Below are 16,390 nucleotides of genomic sequence, written 5' to 3'. Positions count from 1 at the left end.
GCTAACAACATTAATAATTCATTATAAGGAAATACAAAGAATAAATAAAACATGGTAACCTATGTGCTTATTAATGTCTGATAACTGCTATATAAAGATTAGTAAATTATCTATTAACATAAATAAAGCTACTCGTTTTTACAGTAAAGAGTGCACAGGTGCATTTTTCTAACAATGCAATAATAAAAAAAGAGATCTTATAGTACATGTAATCATACTTTGCATGCTCTGCCTTCTTCCAAACTTTTCTAGGCTGACTGTGATATTGGTCCAGAGCATTAACTTGTGCATTTTTTGCACTCAAGCTTTTGTATCGCGAGAACAGGGGAAGAAAAAGAAAAAACAGTTTTGGGGAAAGTTGAGCAGAGAGCAGGGATGAGGAAAGAGCTGTGAGGGGAGAGAGAGAGAGAGAGAGAGAGAGAGAGAGAGAGAGAGAGAGAGAGAGAGTTTTGCCATTCTCATCCTCTGGAATGCATCAGCTCCTCTAACTTATCTGTGCAAAAGTCAACACACAACTGGATGCACACGAGCAGACTCCTAAAAAGTTACGATGCGCATCTATTTATAGCAGCTCAACGAAAGGTTTGAGTGACTTTTCTTCATTCTCCGCAGTTTACTTTCTTAAACGTTTATTCAACAATACCTGCAACTAAAAAGTGAAGTAGTCCTCTGAGTGTCGGGTCCGAGGCGAATCTCCTGCTCGGGAGACAAGGTAAAGTTACGACTCACCCGTGCGCATTTTTGCGCATTATCTTTTTTGTTGTTTTGTTACACTGCAAGCTTTTGCAACTCTCAGCTGATGATTTTCTAACTTAATAATGCTACAAGTCATAACTCACTAACTTCTTTTCAGAGTGCAGCAGAGTTGTTTTTCTTTATTGCGCAGCATCTCCTGCACTCTCCTCTGCGTCTTTCTCCTCTGCGTCTTTTTCAAATATTTTCTTTTTTTCCCCCCTTTATTGTTTTGCAGCTTTGACTCCAGACTGCAGAGGTCGACGGGTCTGGGAAACTAAGGAGAACTTTTTTTTTATTCTACCGAGCACTGGAGTTGTACACTTAAAGAGTGGATATGCCGGACAGTAAGTGTAGAGGACGGCTGCTGCAGTTGGCCGTGGCTCTGGTGGCTTTACTGTCGCTTTGTGTCGAGCTTAGAGACGCTGCAGAGGTGGTGGACACCGGAGACAGCGAGCTGATGACCAAACCGACCGACTCCAGAGCCAGCAGGGCCAAGAGGAGGGGAGGGACGGACGTCCTCAGAGGGTAATGACTATGATAATCCTCATTAGTCCACTTTGGGAACACTGTATGCCAGTTCCCTCTCTTCCAACTTTTAATTTTATTTTAATGAGCATCTTTTCTGCATTTAATGTTTTGGCTTGGAGCAGGTGTCTGCTCTTCTTATGTTAAAACCTGTTGGTCCTTCATGATCACTGAAGGTCAGAAAACACTTGTGTGTGCATATGTGTGTGTGTGTGTGTGTGTGTGTGTTTTAATAAGGCACAATGAGACCTATGAGTGATATTGTCTGTGATGGGAAGTTTGGAGCAAAGTTTAGTAATTAAATACTGGCAAGAATATCACATTCCTGCTGACTGCAATAATAAATTACTTCCAAACAAAGGAGGCCATTGGTCGTGTGTGGCTGTGGCAGAGAGAGAGAGAGAGAGAGAGAGAGAGAGCAGAAGAGAAGGAGAGGGAGAGAAGGAGAGCGCAGCCTAATCCTCTTTCTGGCCAAAAACACCACACCCCAGTTGTGGATAAATCACATCTGCAGCTGTACACAGTGGGTCACTGCTGGAGAGAGGTTGTGTGTGTGTGCATGTGAATAAGAGTGAGAGAGGATAGGATCGGATAGACAGAGAGAGAGGGAGAAAGAAAGACAGACAGAAGGAAAGCAAGAAAGAAAAGAAAAGAAAGAATGTCTGTGTCCAGTGATGACAGCAAACAGCTGATGAAGGTCACACAGTAGACAGCTCAATGAGCATTCTCCACAGGCATTTTTATTTGACATGCTTTAAGTTAATTTATCCCAACATCTGGGTTCAGAGGCAGGAAGTGCATACAGGCTGCACACTGTGTCACACTGACTTACCACTGTAAGAATGTTTCGAGTTTTGAGATCCAGCAGGCTTCATTATTCACCTCATGGATCTGTTCTCCTTGGATAGTATATAGACCCCTTGGTCATTACATGCCCAGTGGGTGCTCACATATGTGAGTATGTAGGCCTGTCACAGACCTGTAGGTGGCAGGATGGCTCAGGCGTTCACACGTCCATGTCAGATGAAATATTTTTTACAGGTGCATCAGATTACTTAAAAACACCTTGTGCAGCATAATATTTTCCTCACCGACAGTATTTTATGTTGGGAAGTGCCAAATGCTGCATGCCAGGCCGCACCTGACAGTAGCAAGATCATTGCAAGTAGCACACACACACACACACACACACACACACACACACACCATAGCATAGTTCAGCTGTTTAAGACCCCCAAAGCGAGAGACAAGATGGATCCTACTAGATATTTGCATTTGTGCAAATGTTTGTTTTTTTCTGTGAAAATACTTTAATTTTGTTCTATTCAGGAGTAGAAAAGAAGGAAAAATCACACTTCTATTGAACTGCTCACTACTCATGATACCAGTGATGAGGCCAGAAATTGGATTTGCTTTGTAGTAAGCAAAAAAGGCTGCAAAACATCTGTATAGTCAGTGACAAATATATACTATACTGCTGTATTTTATGCTTTTCCAAGGGCTTTGAGCACAATGTTTTTTTTTACATTTTGTGAGGGGCAGTGTGTTTGCTAATCTCACAAATGTTCACAATGAATGCCTTCATTTTGATCCTTTGCCTCAACACCTGGGTCAGGCTGTAAAAGTATTTTGCTGGGAGATCCAAGTTTCTAGGCCACTTATTCTGAAAATCCTATTTTGACTTGTGTCCATAAACTTTATTCAATCTTCTTATGAAAACCTAATATAATCACACTGCAATGAGGAAGGGATAATTGAATGATGATTTATTTAAATATTAATAACATAACGTCATAAAAGATGATCCAAACTTAGTCGTAAATCTCAACCCGGGCCAATACCGATTATGCTCTACTTCACATGTTTTTTTTATGGTCAAAAACTGTCAATAACTCTCCGTGCTTATCCACAACTTTTTTTTATATCCATTTGCAACTAAACCAACTTCACATTACCAAACCTGCACCAAACTGCATGACTCAAGGCAGACTATCACTAACTGGAAATAAATAAATAAATTTAGCTTCATCCACTATCCAACATTTCACATAAATAATATCAGAACATAAATTAGATGTCATACAACATTTTTCTACCAAATAAAGAAGTGACTCTGACATGCTGAGAGCGTCAATAATCAGGAGATAGAGAGCAAGTAAGATTAAAAGGAGGACAGATTAAATCATGCAGACTGTAAAGCAGAAAGACAAATCTTTGATTATTATCTGTATAAATAAAATAAACTTAACTTGAGAGAGATTTTGACTGTGATTTTGCTTATTAACCTCCTGATGCTGTGTCTTCCACAGACCAAATGTGTGTGGCTCAAGGAACAACGCCTACTGCTGCCCAGGCTGGAAGACTCTTACCGGAGGAAACCAGTGCATTGTCCGTGAGTATCACCTCCATTATTCCACAGCCGTTGTACATTCAGGTCAGGTAGAACTTTGAGCTCTTCATCACCATCACCAGCAGCACCCTGCTGTTTTTATTGGAGCATTATACAGCACATAGGTGCAAAGCGAGTGCATGTATCTGAAATCCAACAGGAATGTGACTCCTGCAGAACCAGACTTGAATATTCATTATTTTTTTTCATTGCACTTGTTCGCTCAGTCTGTCATATGAAATATATAGGTCACACCAGCAAGGCACTGTAGTTTTCAGGTAATGAATGAACATTACTAATACTGACAGCCATCACTTAAAGAAGTTTGTACAGGATAAAAAAAAAACTGTACATAAAAGTAATTTCTAAATATTGCAAATATTATCTAATGCAAAATATCAAAAACCAGTAAAAGTTTTCTGGGTAGTTTTGACAATTTATCTTTTTTATTTTAAAAAACAATATTTGTATTGAACTTTTCTTACTTTTTACACATACAAATAGACAATAACAACAACAATAATAATAATTATTAAATGAAACCATAAAATATGTAGTCACAGATTCCACAAAACATTTGATATACTTGTCATATTTAACAAATTAAAAAAATAAAACACAAACACTCAGCGACATATACATCAACACACAACAAATTCAAGTTGACTGAAACTCTATTAAAGGTTTACACACATTTTCAATTTCCTGCATTTCCTCTGGTTATGTAGGTCAATCAATATAGTCCAATACAATACCATCTCCTTTATCCATACATCTCAACGATAGATCATCCTCGAAAGTCAGCTACTAACAATAAAGTTCTTTGGATAGTACACATATGTCTGCTTGGTGAGACAGCCACTCCAACAATCTCAGATACAGTCAGAACAACTGCTTTCCAGTATTTTTCAAGAAAATTTGGACAGTCCCATAAACAGTGACACAGAGTATCTTTTTCTTTGAAGCATTTAATATGAATAATAAGTAAGTAATAAGTGTCCGGGACATCAGGGGAACAACCAGCGGTTTATTTTGACCGGGGTAATGTATGTTCTCATTAACCATTTGTATTGTAATTACTTAATTCTCATATTAATGGATTGGTTTTGGTCCCTTTCCCAATGAGCTGCTTCTTGAATATTCAGTCTACATATCTGATACACCTGTTATTTCCATAGAGGTATTAATATATTAATAATAAATATTTATTTAACAAATTTCTGAGATTTTACTCAGGCACAAACCAAAATATTGCCAATGAACTGTTCAAAACTGTTTTTTATCACCCATTAATTTTACATATTTAGTGATTTAGTGTGGCTAATGATGATGATGAACCAATACAATGACCTAAGATGAGTGGGAATTGGTCATTAATTTTGTTCTGTTTGCTTTGGTATCCTGGCAATTGTTTCTTCTCTCTCTCTCTCTCTCTCTCTCTCTCTCTCTCTCTCTCTCTCTCTCTCTCTCAGTAGACAGGAAGGTCTGAGAGGCTGTAGAGTTGTGTGATTGCACTCTAGCTGGTCGGCTGGCCGGATGCCTGTTGTGGCTCTAATGGCATTGTTTAGCAGTGGGGTTCAGGGACTAGGGGTCAGCGGCTGCAGGACTCTACCTGTTGGGAACTGGGGGCAGGGGGAACATGCCAACAACAGTCTGAAAGTAGGAAAGAGAACGAAAACAACCAGCACTGACTGAAAACACACACTGGTACACATTTATGGCAGCAAAACTCAAAGAAGAAAATAGCTCAAGGACGTTGCCAAGTGGGCTTCTATAACTTAACCATGGTGACAGTTAAAAGGACGATTTGGCCATATTTGGACTGTGGTGTGTTTTAGTTTTAAAATATTCACGATGAGAGTTCAGTATGAGGTTTAGATCATGGCCTGAGTTGCACCAAATGAAATTCTAACCCGAAATTCAAAACCTGGAGCCGACAGGCTGACAAACAACAGATACATGAATTTTCTCTCACGCACAATCAAGACAAATCCTGGCGCCATAAAGCGAGCGTTGGATTCTTATTTCATCTTGCACCTTATAGTGGACGTTTTTATGTTGTTTGACCAAGTGTCATGTTCCTCTTTGCAGCGATTTGCCGGAGTTCATGTGGAGATGGTTTCTGCTCCAGACCCAACATGTGCACCTGTCCCAACGGCCAGATTGCCCCATCCTGTGGATCCAAGTCAGGTTGTTCAACAGCACCTCCCCTTTCCCTGGGAGTGAACTCCTTTGAAGCCTGTTATCATCAGTTTTATGGATTCTATTATGTAGCATGCATAGATGGATTGTGGGTGTGTATGTGTGCGTGTGGATTGGGGATTTACTGGTACTAGGCCAAGATGTAAACACGTTAATGGTATGATTTATGTAAATAGGAGTGTATGTCGAAACAAAGTGTTTTTGGAAAGCACGGACTGGACCGCACCCCTGTCATTTTATTTTTTTTAATAAAGGAACTGTAATCTTAAGAAAAACATTTCACCATGCAGTAATAATAATGACAAGCAGTGACAGATGATAGATGACAGAAAATATGCAGCCTTGTCATATCTTTTCCTTTGTAGGATAAAAATTTAAGAGCTTATAATTGGCTTTTGGAGTTCAGGCCACGCTGCACCATTTGCATCTTTTTTTCTTAAGTTTTCTTCTCCTCATCATGACTAATGAACACTAACTAGCATAATACAAAAATATGAGACACCAAGCCAAAGAACCTCCTGAAAAACATCCCAAGCAATTGATATATGTTGCAATCACGTTTTTGCAAATAGTGGTCAATCTCGTGGGTTGTTGTATGTGTGTGTGGGTCGAACGTGTATGTGTGTGTGTGTGTGTGTGTGTGTGTGTGTGTGTTTTGGAAGACGTCCACAGTCAACATCTCGTCCATGTTGCTCTCTTGCAGCTCACAGCAACCCAATGTGCTCATCTGTTTGCACACCATAAATTTCTTGGAAATTATATCTTTGAGTATGACTTTCAAAAAACATAGTTCAGAGTGCATTTTGTTTATGTTGTAAATCTAATCTGCAGTGCGTGTTTGTGTACTCTGAATTTATGTGTGTGTGTGTGTGTGTGTGTGTGTGTGTTTTCTGCCCACAGTCCAGCACTGTAATATTCGGTGTATGAACGGCGGATCGTGTGCAGAGGACCACTGCCTGTGTCAGAAAGGCTACGTGGGAAACCACTGCGGTCAACGTAAGGATCATTGTGAAAATACCACAAGCCCACTGTGACATACTTCATTACTGTCAGCATATTGTAATATCATTATTGATTTATTGAACACAAAGATACGTGATATGACCTCTATTTCCAAACATGTTTCCTTTTAAGCTTGAGTTTAGCACCATTTGGCAAACATTAGCATACTAACATGCCAATTTATGACGCCGCACATGGTAAATATTAGACATCGGCATGTTAACATTATCGGTGAGAGCATGTTGCCATGGTAGCATGAGCATTTAGTTTAGCCTCACAGAGCTAGTGTGGCCGCAGACTCTTAGTCTTGTAACTTTAGCCATCCTTCCTCTGTGCTTACAGAATTATACTTGTTGAGCAATGACAGTATAAAGAATAGATAGCGTATGCGTGACGTCATCCGTAGGTTTCTGGAGAGCTGTTGTCAAGCTTAGAATAAAATTTCCGGCAATGTTGGTAGTCCTGCTTCTTCTGCCTCCAGGCCAAACCAAAAAGATGGATCATGGGTGGACCTGAGGCATGTCAGTCAAAGTTTATTTCTCCTATGAAGTTGGACATTTTAACATGGAGGCTTATGGAGATTGACTCTTTCTGTAGCCAGCCTCAAGTGGCCGTTTGAGGAACTGCAGTTTTTGGCACTTCTGCATTGGCTTCACTTTGCAGCTACGGAGGTTGCAGCTTGTTGTTGAGATGTGATCACAACAAATATGAGCACTCACTTGGTCAAATACCCAAAAATCTTCATGTTGGTCACACTTATTTGGAAGAGAAAATAAAGTCAGACTTTTAATCAAACTCTTTCAAACACATTACAGAGTACACACCAACTTCTTGATTTATTTCTTGCCCCATCTGACTTTTTATTTTCAGCGGCGTCTTTGTGTTCCCAGATCCCTGCAATCAATTTAGTGACTTCAGTGTTATCATAACCAATACAAACGATGGCCGAAGCTACAAACACAAGACCCGAGTTGTATAAACCAGAAATATCCTTTGAATTGATTGTGTCTAACTCATAGTAGTGTCCTCACGTCAGTGGTGTGTCATTGTTTGTTTTTCCTCTTCTTTTCTTCTCCAGCGGTCTGTGAAAATGGCTGTCTCAATGGAGGACGGTGTGTTGCTCCCAACAGATGTGTGTGCACCTACGGCTTCACCGGCGCTCAGTGCGAGAGAGGTAATGAGCGCCACACGGCAGTACTCATCTTACATCACACTGTCTCTGTCACTGCTCACTACTGCCGAAGTAGTTTTCAAAGCCACATGTGCTGCTTTGGTGAAAACGTGACTGGATGCTGAATGGCGGTTGTGACTGAGGACGATCCTTGCTTCCTCATGCCATCGGCTCCAGGAATGTGGTTTGTTGTGGAACATTTGCATGTCAAGCCTGAGCTCCAAAATGACCATTATTTTCCACATCTGCTCTCAAACGACGCTCTGGGGAATGTAATGTCTTTCTAAATGTGTGCTGTTTGTTAACTGAAGACCTCCCAACCTCCTGTGGTTGCTCTCTGGCACATGTGGCTCCAAAGTATACAAGCACACGCAAACCGAGGGCGGCCTGTGCTGTGTTTGTGAGTGACACATGCACATATACAGGCGTGCGTGTATGTTTTCAGGATGTGCTGGGGGTCTGTGGCAGGGGTGACCTGTAGAGGTTAAAGTGGTGACCTTGTAAAGCTAATATTTGGATTGGCAACAGAGTTCCTAATTACTGATGTCCCTATTAACAAGGCCATGCTACAGAGGCCTGTCCATCGGGTCTTGTCCTTAGAGCTGTCCTTAGGTTTACTTTTGTGTTTTCTTCAACCCTGCAACTAAGAGACTATCTGGTTGCCTGGTGGATGAGTGCCAGGCCTTATCTACTGAAGCACACTTCTACATGTTGTAACTTTGGTTTCCACTCTTTCCTGTGGAAGCTTGGCCAACTGGTTTGTGAGGCTGTTGAGGAATTCAAATTAGGTACACAGTATCTTGTGTAAGTTCATACTTTTCAGGGAACACAAACAATCTCTGTTGTGTTTTCTGTTATGGTTTCTGTTGAAGAAATGATGGATGAGGAAAGAATTTCCCCACAACTTTGATTTGCCATGTAAGGTGACAAGCATGCAAACTGGCCACTCAATGTCTGCTGCTTTATGAATGGTAGTTTCTTGTCTGCTCAAGTGAACATGACTTTCTGTGAGTGGAACAGGCAGACGTTTTGTTGCGTGTCTGTGTTTGTGTGTCTCGGGGAACAGCTGCTTGGAAACCGACTTCCATCTTCATTTATCTTGTGCAGTATATTGCACCATTGCGTGTTCACTGTTTCCTTGAAATGCAACATTTAGGTATGCCAATAACTGGTCTTTATAATTTCATAGTCCTGAATATACAGTTTATAGTATAACATAGTGCAATACATTAGTAGATTAGTTGTTTAGGTCAATTATTCTGCAGAAATCCCAAATATTCTCTGGTTCCATCAAAGATGCACAAAGATGCTTTGGGTTTTGGACTATTGGTTGGACATAATCATAGACAGTATAAAGAATGGATGTCGTATCTGTGATGTTTCTGAAGAGTCTGAATTTCATTGCAGTGGTTAACGCTACCAAACGATACCAGGAAGTGGTTAAATGGTAACGTTAGCTGCTGTTTGGTGGTCAAATATGTTTTTCATCTTGAAATATGACCCCGGTTGATTTTTACTACTCATTGTCTTTTTAGTGGCTGATCAGTTGGGATGCGGTGAAATGATAACATACTTTTATATGCCGTGCCATCTGGAACACATCAGGACATCGTCAGGGGAGAATAGCCGCTGTGTGAATGAATTTAGCAAATTTGAAGATGTTGGAGAAGTTCATGTTAAGCTTTTTTTCTCGATTTTTATTGATGAGGCTACATTTTATTGACTTATTAATCAAATAATGAGTATTTTCATTTTATCTGGTCCTTTTTCTTGCATTTGATTCCACTAGGAGACGTAGAAAAAGTAGGCCAATGGATACAGTGGCGTTTTGGGTTAAGTTACTTTCACTGGAATTTCCTTGGCTTGGATCCATCACCTCCCAAGGGAAAACCATTGTGCTCTCACACAAACACAAGCACATGCATAAAGTACATGTGTACACACAACCACACGCACACCCCACACAGTTTTTAATGCAATTTACAGAACCGTGCCCCATTATGGCTTGATGTTATCACATTAGCAAGAACACGGGATTTTCCCCAAACACGTGATTTGACCAGGGGAGAAATAGTTGCACTGAGGATGTGGAAAAGATCCTGGTGCTATCGGGGGCTCAGCCTAAACACATCATTACTGCAGAGTTGTGTGACATTGAGCTTGCATGCTGCCAAAGTGACTGGTGATCTGCTGACCAGTGGTCCCACCACCAGGCACAGCTGACTGCAGTGAAACTGCAGCCTGGTACATCAACGTGTTCTTTGTTGGTTACAAATGTGATTTAGGTCGGAATGTGGGATTGGTGAGGTCCAGCCACACTGCTGCTGATTGCACGCAGGGCTCTTTGCTCCTCTTTGCAGAGTCGTTTAGCTATGGAGCAAAAAAAAAAAAGTTGAGCTTTTGGTGTGACGCCATTAGGTTCACATGGGATGGTGGTGAAAGGCTGGCCTCAAACGTGGCAACGCATGAGTTATGCAGTCAATAAGTCAGCAATCAGATCACAAGAGGGAAGTCATTCAGTCAGCTGAGGGGCTCTCTTGTCTCTAATGCCTCACTGACTTTCCCCTATCAGGCTCTGTTCTAGCCCAATGCAAACCTCAGTAGATACATAACCATGTGTGTGTGTGTCTTTGTGTGTGTTTGAGTGCGTGCTCAACTTGTTAGTCCTGGGAGGATGGAGAAATCTGCGGACAGGCCAATAGGGAAGGCCCCACCCAGATATAAGACCCCATAACACACACAAACATACACAGATGCATGTGCACGACTTACGCACATGTTAAGGTATGTAAGGGTGCTGTGAGCACCATCTGCAAGGGGTAGATTGAGGAAAGGGTGGATGTGGAAAAAGGTGGACAGATTTTTGTGTGTGTACAAACATTTTGGAGTTAATCCAGGAAACTCTTTTGACCCACTTCCCGGCGGGCTTCCCTCCTGTTCACACCAAGGCCGTTGTTGCGCATAAACTCACCGGTCATTGAGGAAACCGACCTTTCTATTGTGTTCTAAAAGTAACCCTAACCCCTGCACCGACATGAAATCGCTTGCCAACAAGGGTCGAAACAAACTACCCGCTCCCATATTAAGATGTGCACTGAAGCAGCTACGATAATATGCTAACATGTTTCCAAAAGTAGAGCAGTAAAAGCAAAAACAAGAGTGACAGTTTTGTACGTTTTTGGTCTGTTTTGAGATCATCTCTGGCTAGACTGCGGATGAGGGGTTGGGACATTGGCTGAGATTTTGTGTGTGTGTGTGTGTGTGTGTGTGTGTGTGTGTGTGTGTGTGTAATTGTGTGTGTGTGTGTTTGAGTGCGTTTGTGTGTGAACATGTGCGATTGCTCCCAGATGTACAGAACATGGGTGGATCCCCCAGCTGTATGCAGTTCACAGAGAGACAGTAAGATGACAGATGAAATGACACCACTTTCACCCTACAGCTGTCCGCCTCTCCCTGTTTACCTCAGCTGACTGTTGCACTTGTATTTCCTTTATTTCGTGCTCAGATCTTTGTGTTTTTAGTGCTCACTCTGTTCCACAAACAGCTGTAATAAGCAGGTATTATGTCAGATGGAGTATGTGTGGCAGCCCGACAGTAATAACACATAAACCTTAATCTGATGAAAACTTGAGAAACTTGAGTTCTTTACAGAGGCTCCTGTACTCAGCTTATATGGGCGCCATGCAAAAAGACTTTCCATAGCTCCTGTAATTACTTTTCCAATATAAGGTGTATTCCTTTGTCGTTGGAGGAAAGGTAGATAATGTAGGCTTTTGGTAGATACAGAAGATACCTGGCAACTGGTTGGGTTTGTTATCTGAAAGCAGTGGTGGATGAAAATCTAGATCCATTACCTAATTAAAAGAAAAAATACAACATAGTTAAATATAGTAAAAGCCCTGATTCCAAAGATTTATAGCAGAAGTAAAATCTTTACTTCATAGTATCACAATAAAATATATAATATATAAATAAATTCCTGATATACTGACTTTGAAGAAATAGGAATAATATATAGAACAGCATAGACAGTATAAAATATGGACATTGTGACGTCACCTATAGGTTCCTCAAGAGCCGCTGTAAAGTTCAGACGGTGGCTCTGCAGACTCCCAGCTAATCCAAAAAGACAAGGACGTGACGTGGATTGTCGATGGACCTGAGGTGGGCTACATGAAGCCCGGTTGCTGAAACAAGTCATCTGTAATGGCACCCACCTGTCAGTCAGAGTGGCCACACTCGTAATGATGCATAACTTTAAATCTTAATATCATTTGAATGGGTGAGTTAAGTTACAGTTGTCATGAATGGGGAAATTGTACCAGGCTGTAAACATGTTTATTTCTGCTGTGAAGTTGGACATTTTCAGAGATGTATAAAGTACTGGAGTAAAAGAGTGAAGTAGAAGTACAAGTGCTATATCAAAAAACTGACTTGAGTAGAAGTTGAAGTGTTCTTTAAACACCATACTTAAGTAAAAGTACTAAAGTATTCAAAATGTTTTGTACTTAAGTATTGCAAGTATAAGTATGTAAAAAAAAATGCTACTCAAGTACTGAAAGTAAAAGTACAAGTAAAAGTACAAGTATAAGTACTGTTGTTTATAAATATTTATTAAGGCACAACTTCTAATGTTACAGTGTTACAATGTTCATGGTAGAGTTCTATGATTTCCCATGGTCTGTGAATGCGCCTGAATGAATGCGAGAGCGAGGGGGCGGGGGAGCAGGTGAGAGAGCGCACCTGGGTGTCAGGTGTATGAAGTACGGCGCACAAGCGAGGTTGATGTGTGAGACCGGGACTGTTCTGTTGGTTTTTTGGCGTGGTTACGGCCGACAGTAACCGAGTCCAGCAATAAATGCAGGTTTGTTCAATATCGCCTTGTCATTCATCACGCGTCCGGCTGGACAATAGTAACGAGTAACGACTCAGCACATGAAAAATGTATCGGAGTAAAAGTATTAAATTCATCAAAAATACGTAGTGCAGTAAAAGTAGAAGTTGGGGAAAAAAATAATACTCCAAAAAAGTACAGATACTGCATTTTAGTACTTAAGTGCAGTACTTAAGTAGTTCCACTTCGTTACTATACATCTCTGGACATTTTAATATGGAGGCTTATGAAGACTGACTTGTTTTGTAGCCAGCCTCAAGTGCACGTTTGACGAACTGCAGTTTTTGGCACTTCTTCCACATTGGCTTGAACAACACCTAGCCTAGTTTTGACAAAAGTAGAAACATCCATCTCCCTGCACCACTACAGTTCCCATGTTATATTTTCTACCATTTTATGAAGATCAACCTTTAGACAGAGCTAGACTAATGTTAGCTGTTTCTAATCTTTATGTTACTGCATGCTAACTTAACCAGCTCCTTTAGGTAGCTTCATTTACTGTACAGACATGAGCGTAGTATCAGTCTTCTCGTGCTTTCAGTAAGAAGGCAATTAAGCATGTTTTCAAAAATGTTGAACTTTTAATTAAATGTGTCTAGCATGCAGCTTAGAGTAACTTTGCTTTGTTGCAGTTCTTCAAATTTATGTAGTGGATTAAGAAGAATATGTCTGTCTGAAATATTGTGGTATAGAAGTTGGAGACACTCAAGTCAAGTGCAAGTACCTCAAAGCTGTACATATGTAAATGTATTTAGTTACTTTCCAGCTCTGGGTTGAAGGAGAAGTAGACTAAGAATCAAAAGCATTTGGTCTCCAGTAGAGCCTGAGCAAGAGGGAGTGAGAAAGAGAAGGAGAGATGACCCAGTTCTGTTTCACACAGCGCTGGTGCCAGAGGCAGAGAGACCGTGGAGGCTGTGGTGCACGTGACGGGTCTGGGCTGGGCCCCGGTCCACACGGGAAACGCACAATGTCTCGTTTGTTTTAAACGACTGCGCTGTTGGAACTGGTCTCCCTCTTTCCTCTCGCTGTCTGTTGTCTGCCGTGAAATGTGGAAATGATTTTTGCCGTTGGATCTCGGCCAGATTCTTTTGGGAGGGATGAGTTTTCCCCTCTCTCTTTCTCTCTGTCCCTATCTCTGTTTCACCATCTCCCAATCATTCACCTGATAAGATAGTGTGATTTTGTTAAATCTGTGGGGAGTTTGCAACTAAGGAGTGGTGTTTTGGATAGAGGATGAAGTGAGGGGCTAGATGCATGCAAGCAGTGGGATCAAGGGAATTGGGTTTAAACCAGTTTAAAGGGGAGGAGAGATGAAAAATCTCGACGGAGGGACTTTCTTCACACTCTTGAGCTCATATTTATCCTAAACTATTTAGTTTTAATTCTAGGCTGCTGGAACTAGTGTGGAAATCACCTACTGTGTTCCATAAACACGCCCTGTCAGTCAGCCTCTGTCGGCCCTAGAGATCATGACCTATTCCCTAGATTGTGCATTACTAGAAAACTAATAAAAAGCAGCACACTACATGGTAAATGTGCCATTTCGCCTTAAAAACACAGTACAGGTAACTAAAGAGCTGATGATCATATAACATATGTACCAGATTGATTTTTCATTGTCTGGGTGTCCTTGCTTATTCTAGCTTATGCCTATTACTCTCTGCAGCCGCCCACACAACTTTAAAAGGTTTTCCAGACCCTTTCCCTATCTCTGCTTTTCTCTAACACACACACACACACACACACACACACACACACACACACATGCACGTACAATGCACCTGAGAGCCAGACCGATTAAAATGCCAGGAACAGACAATGCATTCTTTATGGAGTGTGTTACTGTTTGTTCTGAAGCACTTTCATCACATATAATGTGAGCGAGTTGTAGATGTCATGCAAAATTACATTCAGTTTGAGCGTTTCTGTTCGGGTATGCCAGACAGTTCAGGTTCAAGGTTTTTCAGCATTTAGCTTTAGCTTCCTTTAGCACAGATTTGGTTGAATGTTTCACAAATTTAATGTTTTGCATTTCCAAATCTGTCGTGCATCAACTAATAGAAGTTTTTTTCAGATTTCTCTTTTGGTTTACGCGCTTGACCGGCACTAAACTTTGCTGTTTTGCATCGCGTTTGTACCGAAAATAAGAAACAAAGTCAAATTTCCACAAACGTGAACTCTTGCTTTGTCTCTGCAGACTACCGCACTGGGCCGTGCTTCGCCTCGGTGAATAACCAGATGTGTCAAGGCCAGCTCACAGGCATTGTGTGCACAAAAACTTTGTGCTGTGCCACAGTGGGACGGGCATGGGGTCACCCCTGTGAGATGTGCCCTGCCCAGCCTCAACCTTGCCGAAGAGGGTTCATACCAAACCACCGCACCGGGGCGTGCCAAGGTAAAGTCTGTTCCTCAGCGTGTCTGTCTCTTTTTCTGTTTTTGTCTCTATTTTTTCTCCTGTCACTCTCCCTCCCTCCCCCTCTCCTTCTTCGAGTAAAGTGTTGCTTCTATCCTCTCCGCCCGTTTTAACTCCTTCTCCCTTCTTGTCTGCCTTCGTCCCGCTACCTCTGTCATCCCCTCATCTCTACCCATCCCCAGGGGATTAGTTCTAATTGGGTTAAATTGGGGTGGGTGGCAGTGCCTCCCACATGTGTATGGAATGCCCACAGACACCCGCTGTGGCAGGACTGTCAGTAACAGTAACACGGGTCAGTGGCGGTGCCACATGGGAGAGCTCATTTCTGGTAAGACGGCCCTCTGCCTGCCTGCTCCAGACCCAACAACATCAGAACCTCTGCAGGGGAGGCAGACTTGAGCCAGGACCCAGAGGAACATGGAGTACTCTGAGACTGCATCAGGCCACAGCCTCCTGGAGGTTTTAAGCCTGAAACCTATGTTTTAGTCTGTCAAATCCATTAAATGAGTTGAACCTAATTACCGTTGTAACTCAAAGTCACAGTTTTCATCTGTAACCTTTCTGCTTGACTGTAGACCTGTCCTTTCTCTAATTCCCTCCCTCTCTCTATCTCTTCCTTGGTCGACTTGGCTTCGATTACTGTTCCTCCTGTAGGAGACATTCCTCTCCCTCTTTCTCTTTTCCCTTGTCACTCTGTTGATCGCAGGAAAGTCAGATCCAGACTGTTAAAACAGACCCAATTTCTGTCCATGCACATCCAGACGTGTGCAGATTTGTGTGTTAATGTGTGTGTGCTGCCCTCTTGCCCCTGTACTAAGTTTATTTTACCATTTCTGTGTAATTTCTCTTCTGTACATTACATTAGGGTGTGTATTAACTGTATGCTGTGTATGTACAGATGTGGATGAGTGCCAGGCCATCCCTGGCATCTGTCAAGGAGGAAACTGTATCAACACAGTGGGATCCTTTGAATGTAAATGCCCCGCCGGGCACAAGTTCAACGAGGTCTCACAGAAATGTGAAGGTAAGAATCAAGATAGCAGTCATCACATTAAAACT

At 41.6% G+C, this 16,390-nt stretch overlaps 1 protein-coding gene across 2 annotated transcripts in view; it reads left to right on the top strand.

Moving 5' to 3' along the window:
- The first annotated feature begins 423 nt into the window (after positions 1 to 423).
- The window catches only part of fbn1 (fibrillin 1), a 61,744-nt gene continuing 45,777 nt past the window's right edge, over positions 424 to 16,390 (top strand). For both annotated transcript variants that reach the window (XM_027281288.1, XM_010732549.3), the window contains exons 1-8: positions 424 to 712; positions 971 to 1,260; positions 3,570 to 3,652; positions 5,741 to 5,839; positions 6,752 to 6,847; positions 7,932 to 8,027; positions 15,116 to 15,313; positions 16,230 to 16,355. In XM_027281288.1, coding sequence (XP_027137089.1) covers positions 1,070 to 1,260; positions 3,570 to 3,652; positions 5,741 to 5,839; positions 6,752 to 6,847; positions 7,932 to 8,027; positions 15,116 to 15,313; positions 16,230 to 16,355 — 889 coding nt within the window. In that variant the 5' untranslated portion in view covers positions 424 to 712; positions 971 to 1,069. The remainder of the gene's footprint in view (positions 713 to 970; positions 1,261 to 3,569; positions 3,653 to 5,740; positions 5,840 to 6,751; positions 6,848 to 7,931; positions 8,028 to 15,115; positions 15,314 to 16,229; positions 16,356 to 16,390) is intronic.

This window comes from Larimichthys crocea, chromosome VIII, assembly GCF_000972845.2.
Source record: "Larimichthys crocea isolate SSNF chromosome VIII, L_crocea_2.0, whole genome shotgun sequence".
Lineage (NCBI taxonomy): Eukaryota > Metazoa > Chordata > Actinopteri > Sciaenidae > Larimichthys > Larimichthys crocea.
This window is presented reverse-complemented; position numbering and strand designations above follow the sequence as displayed.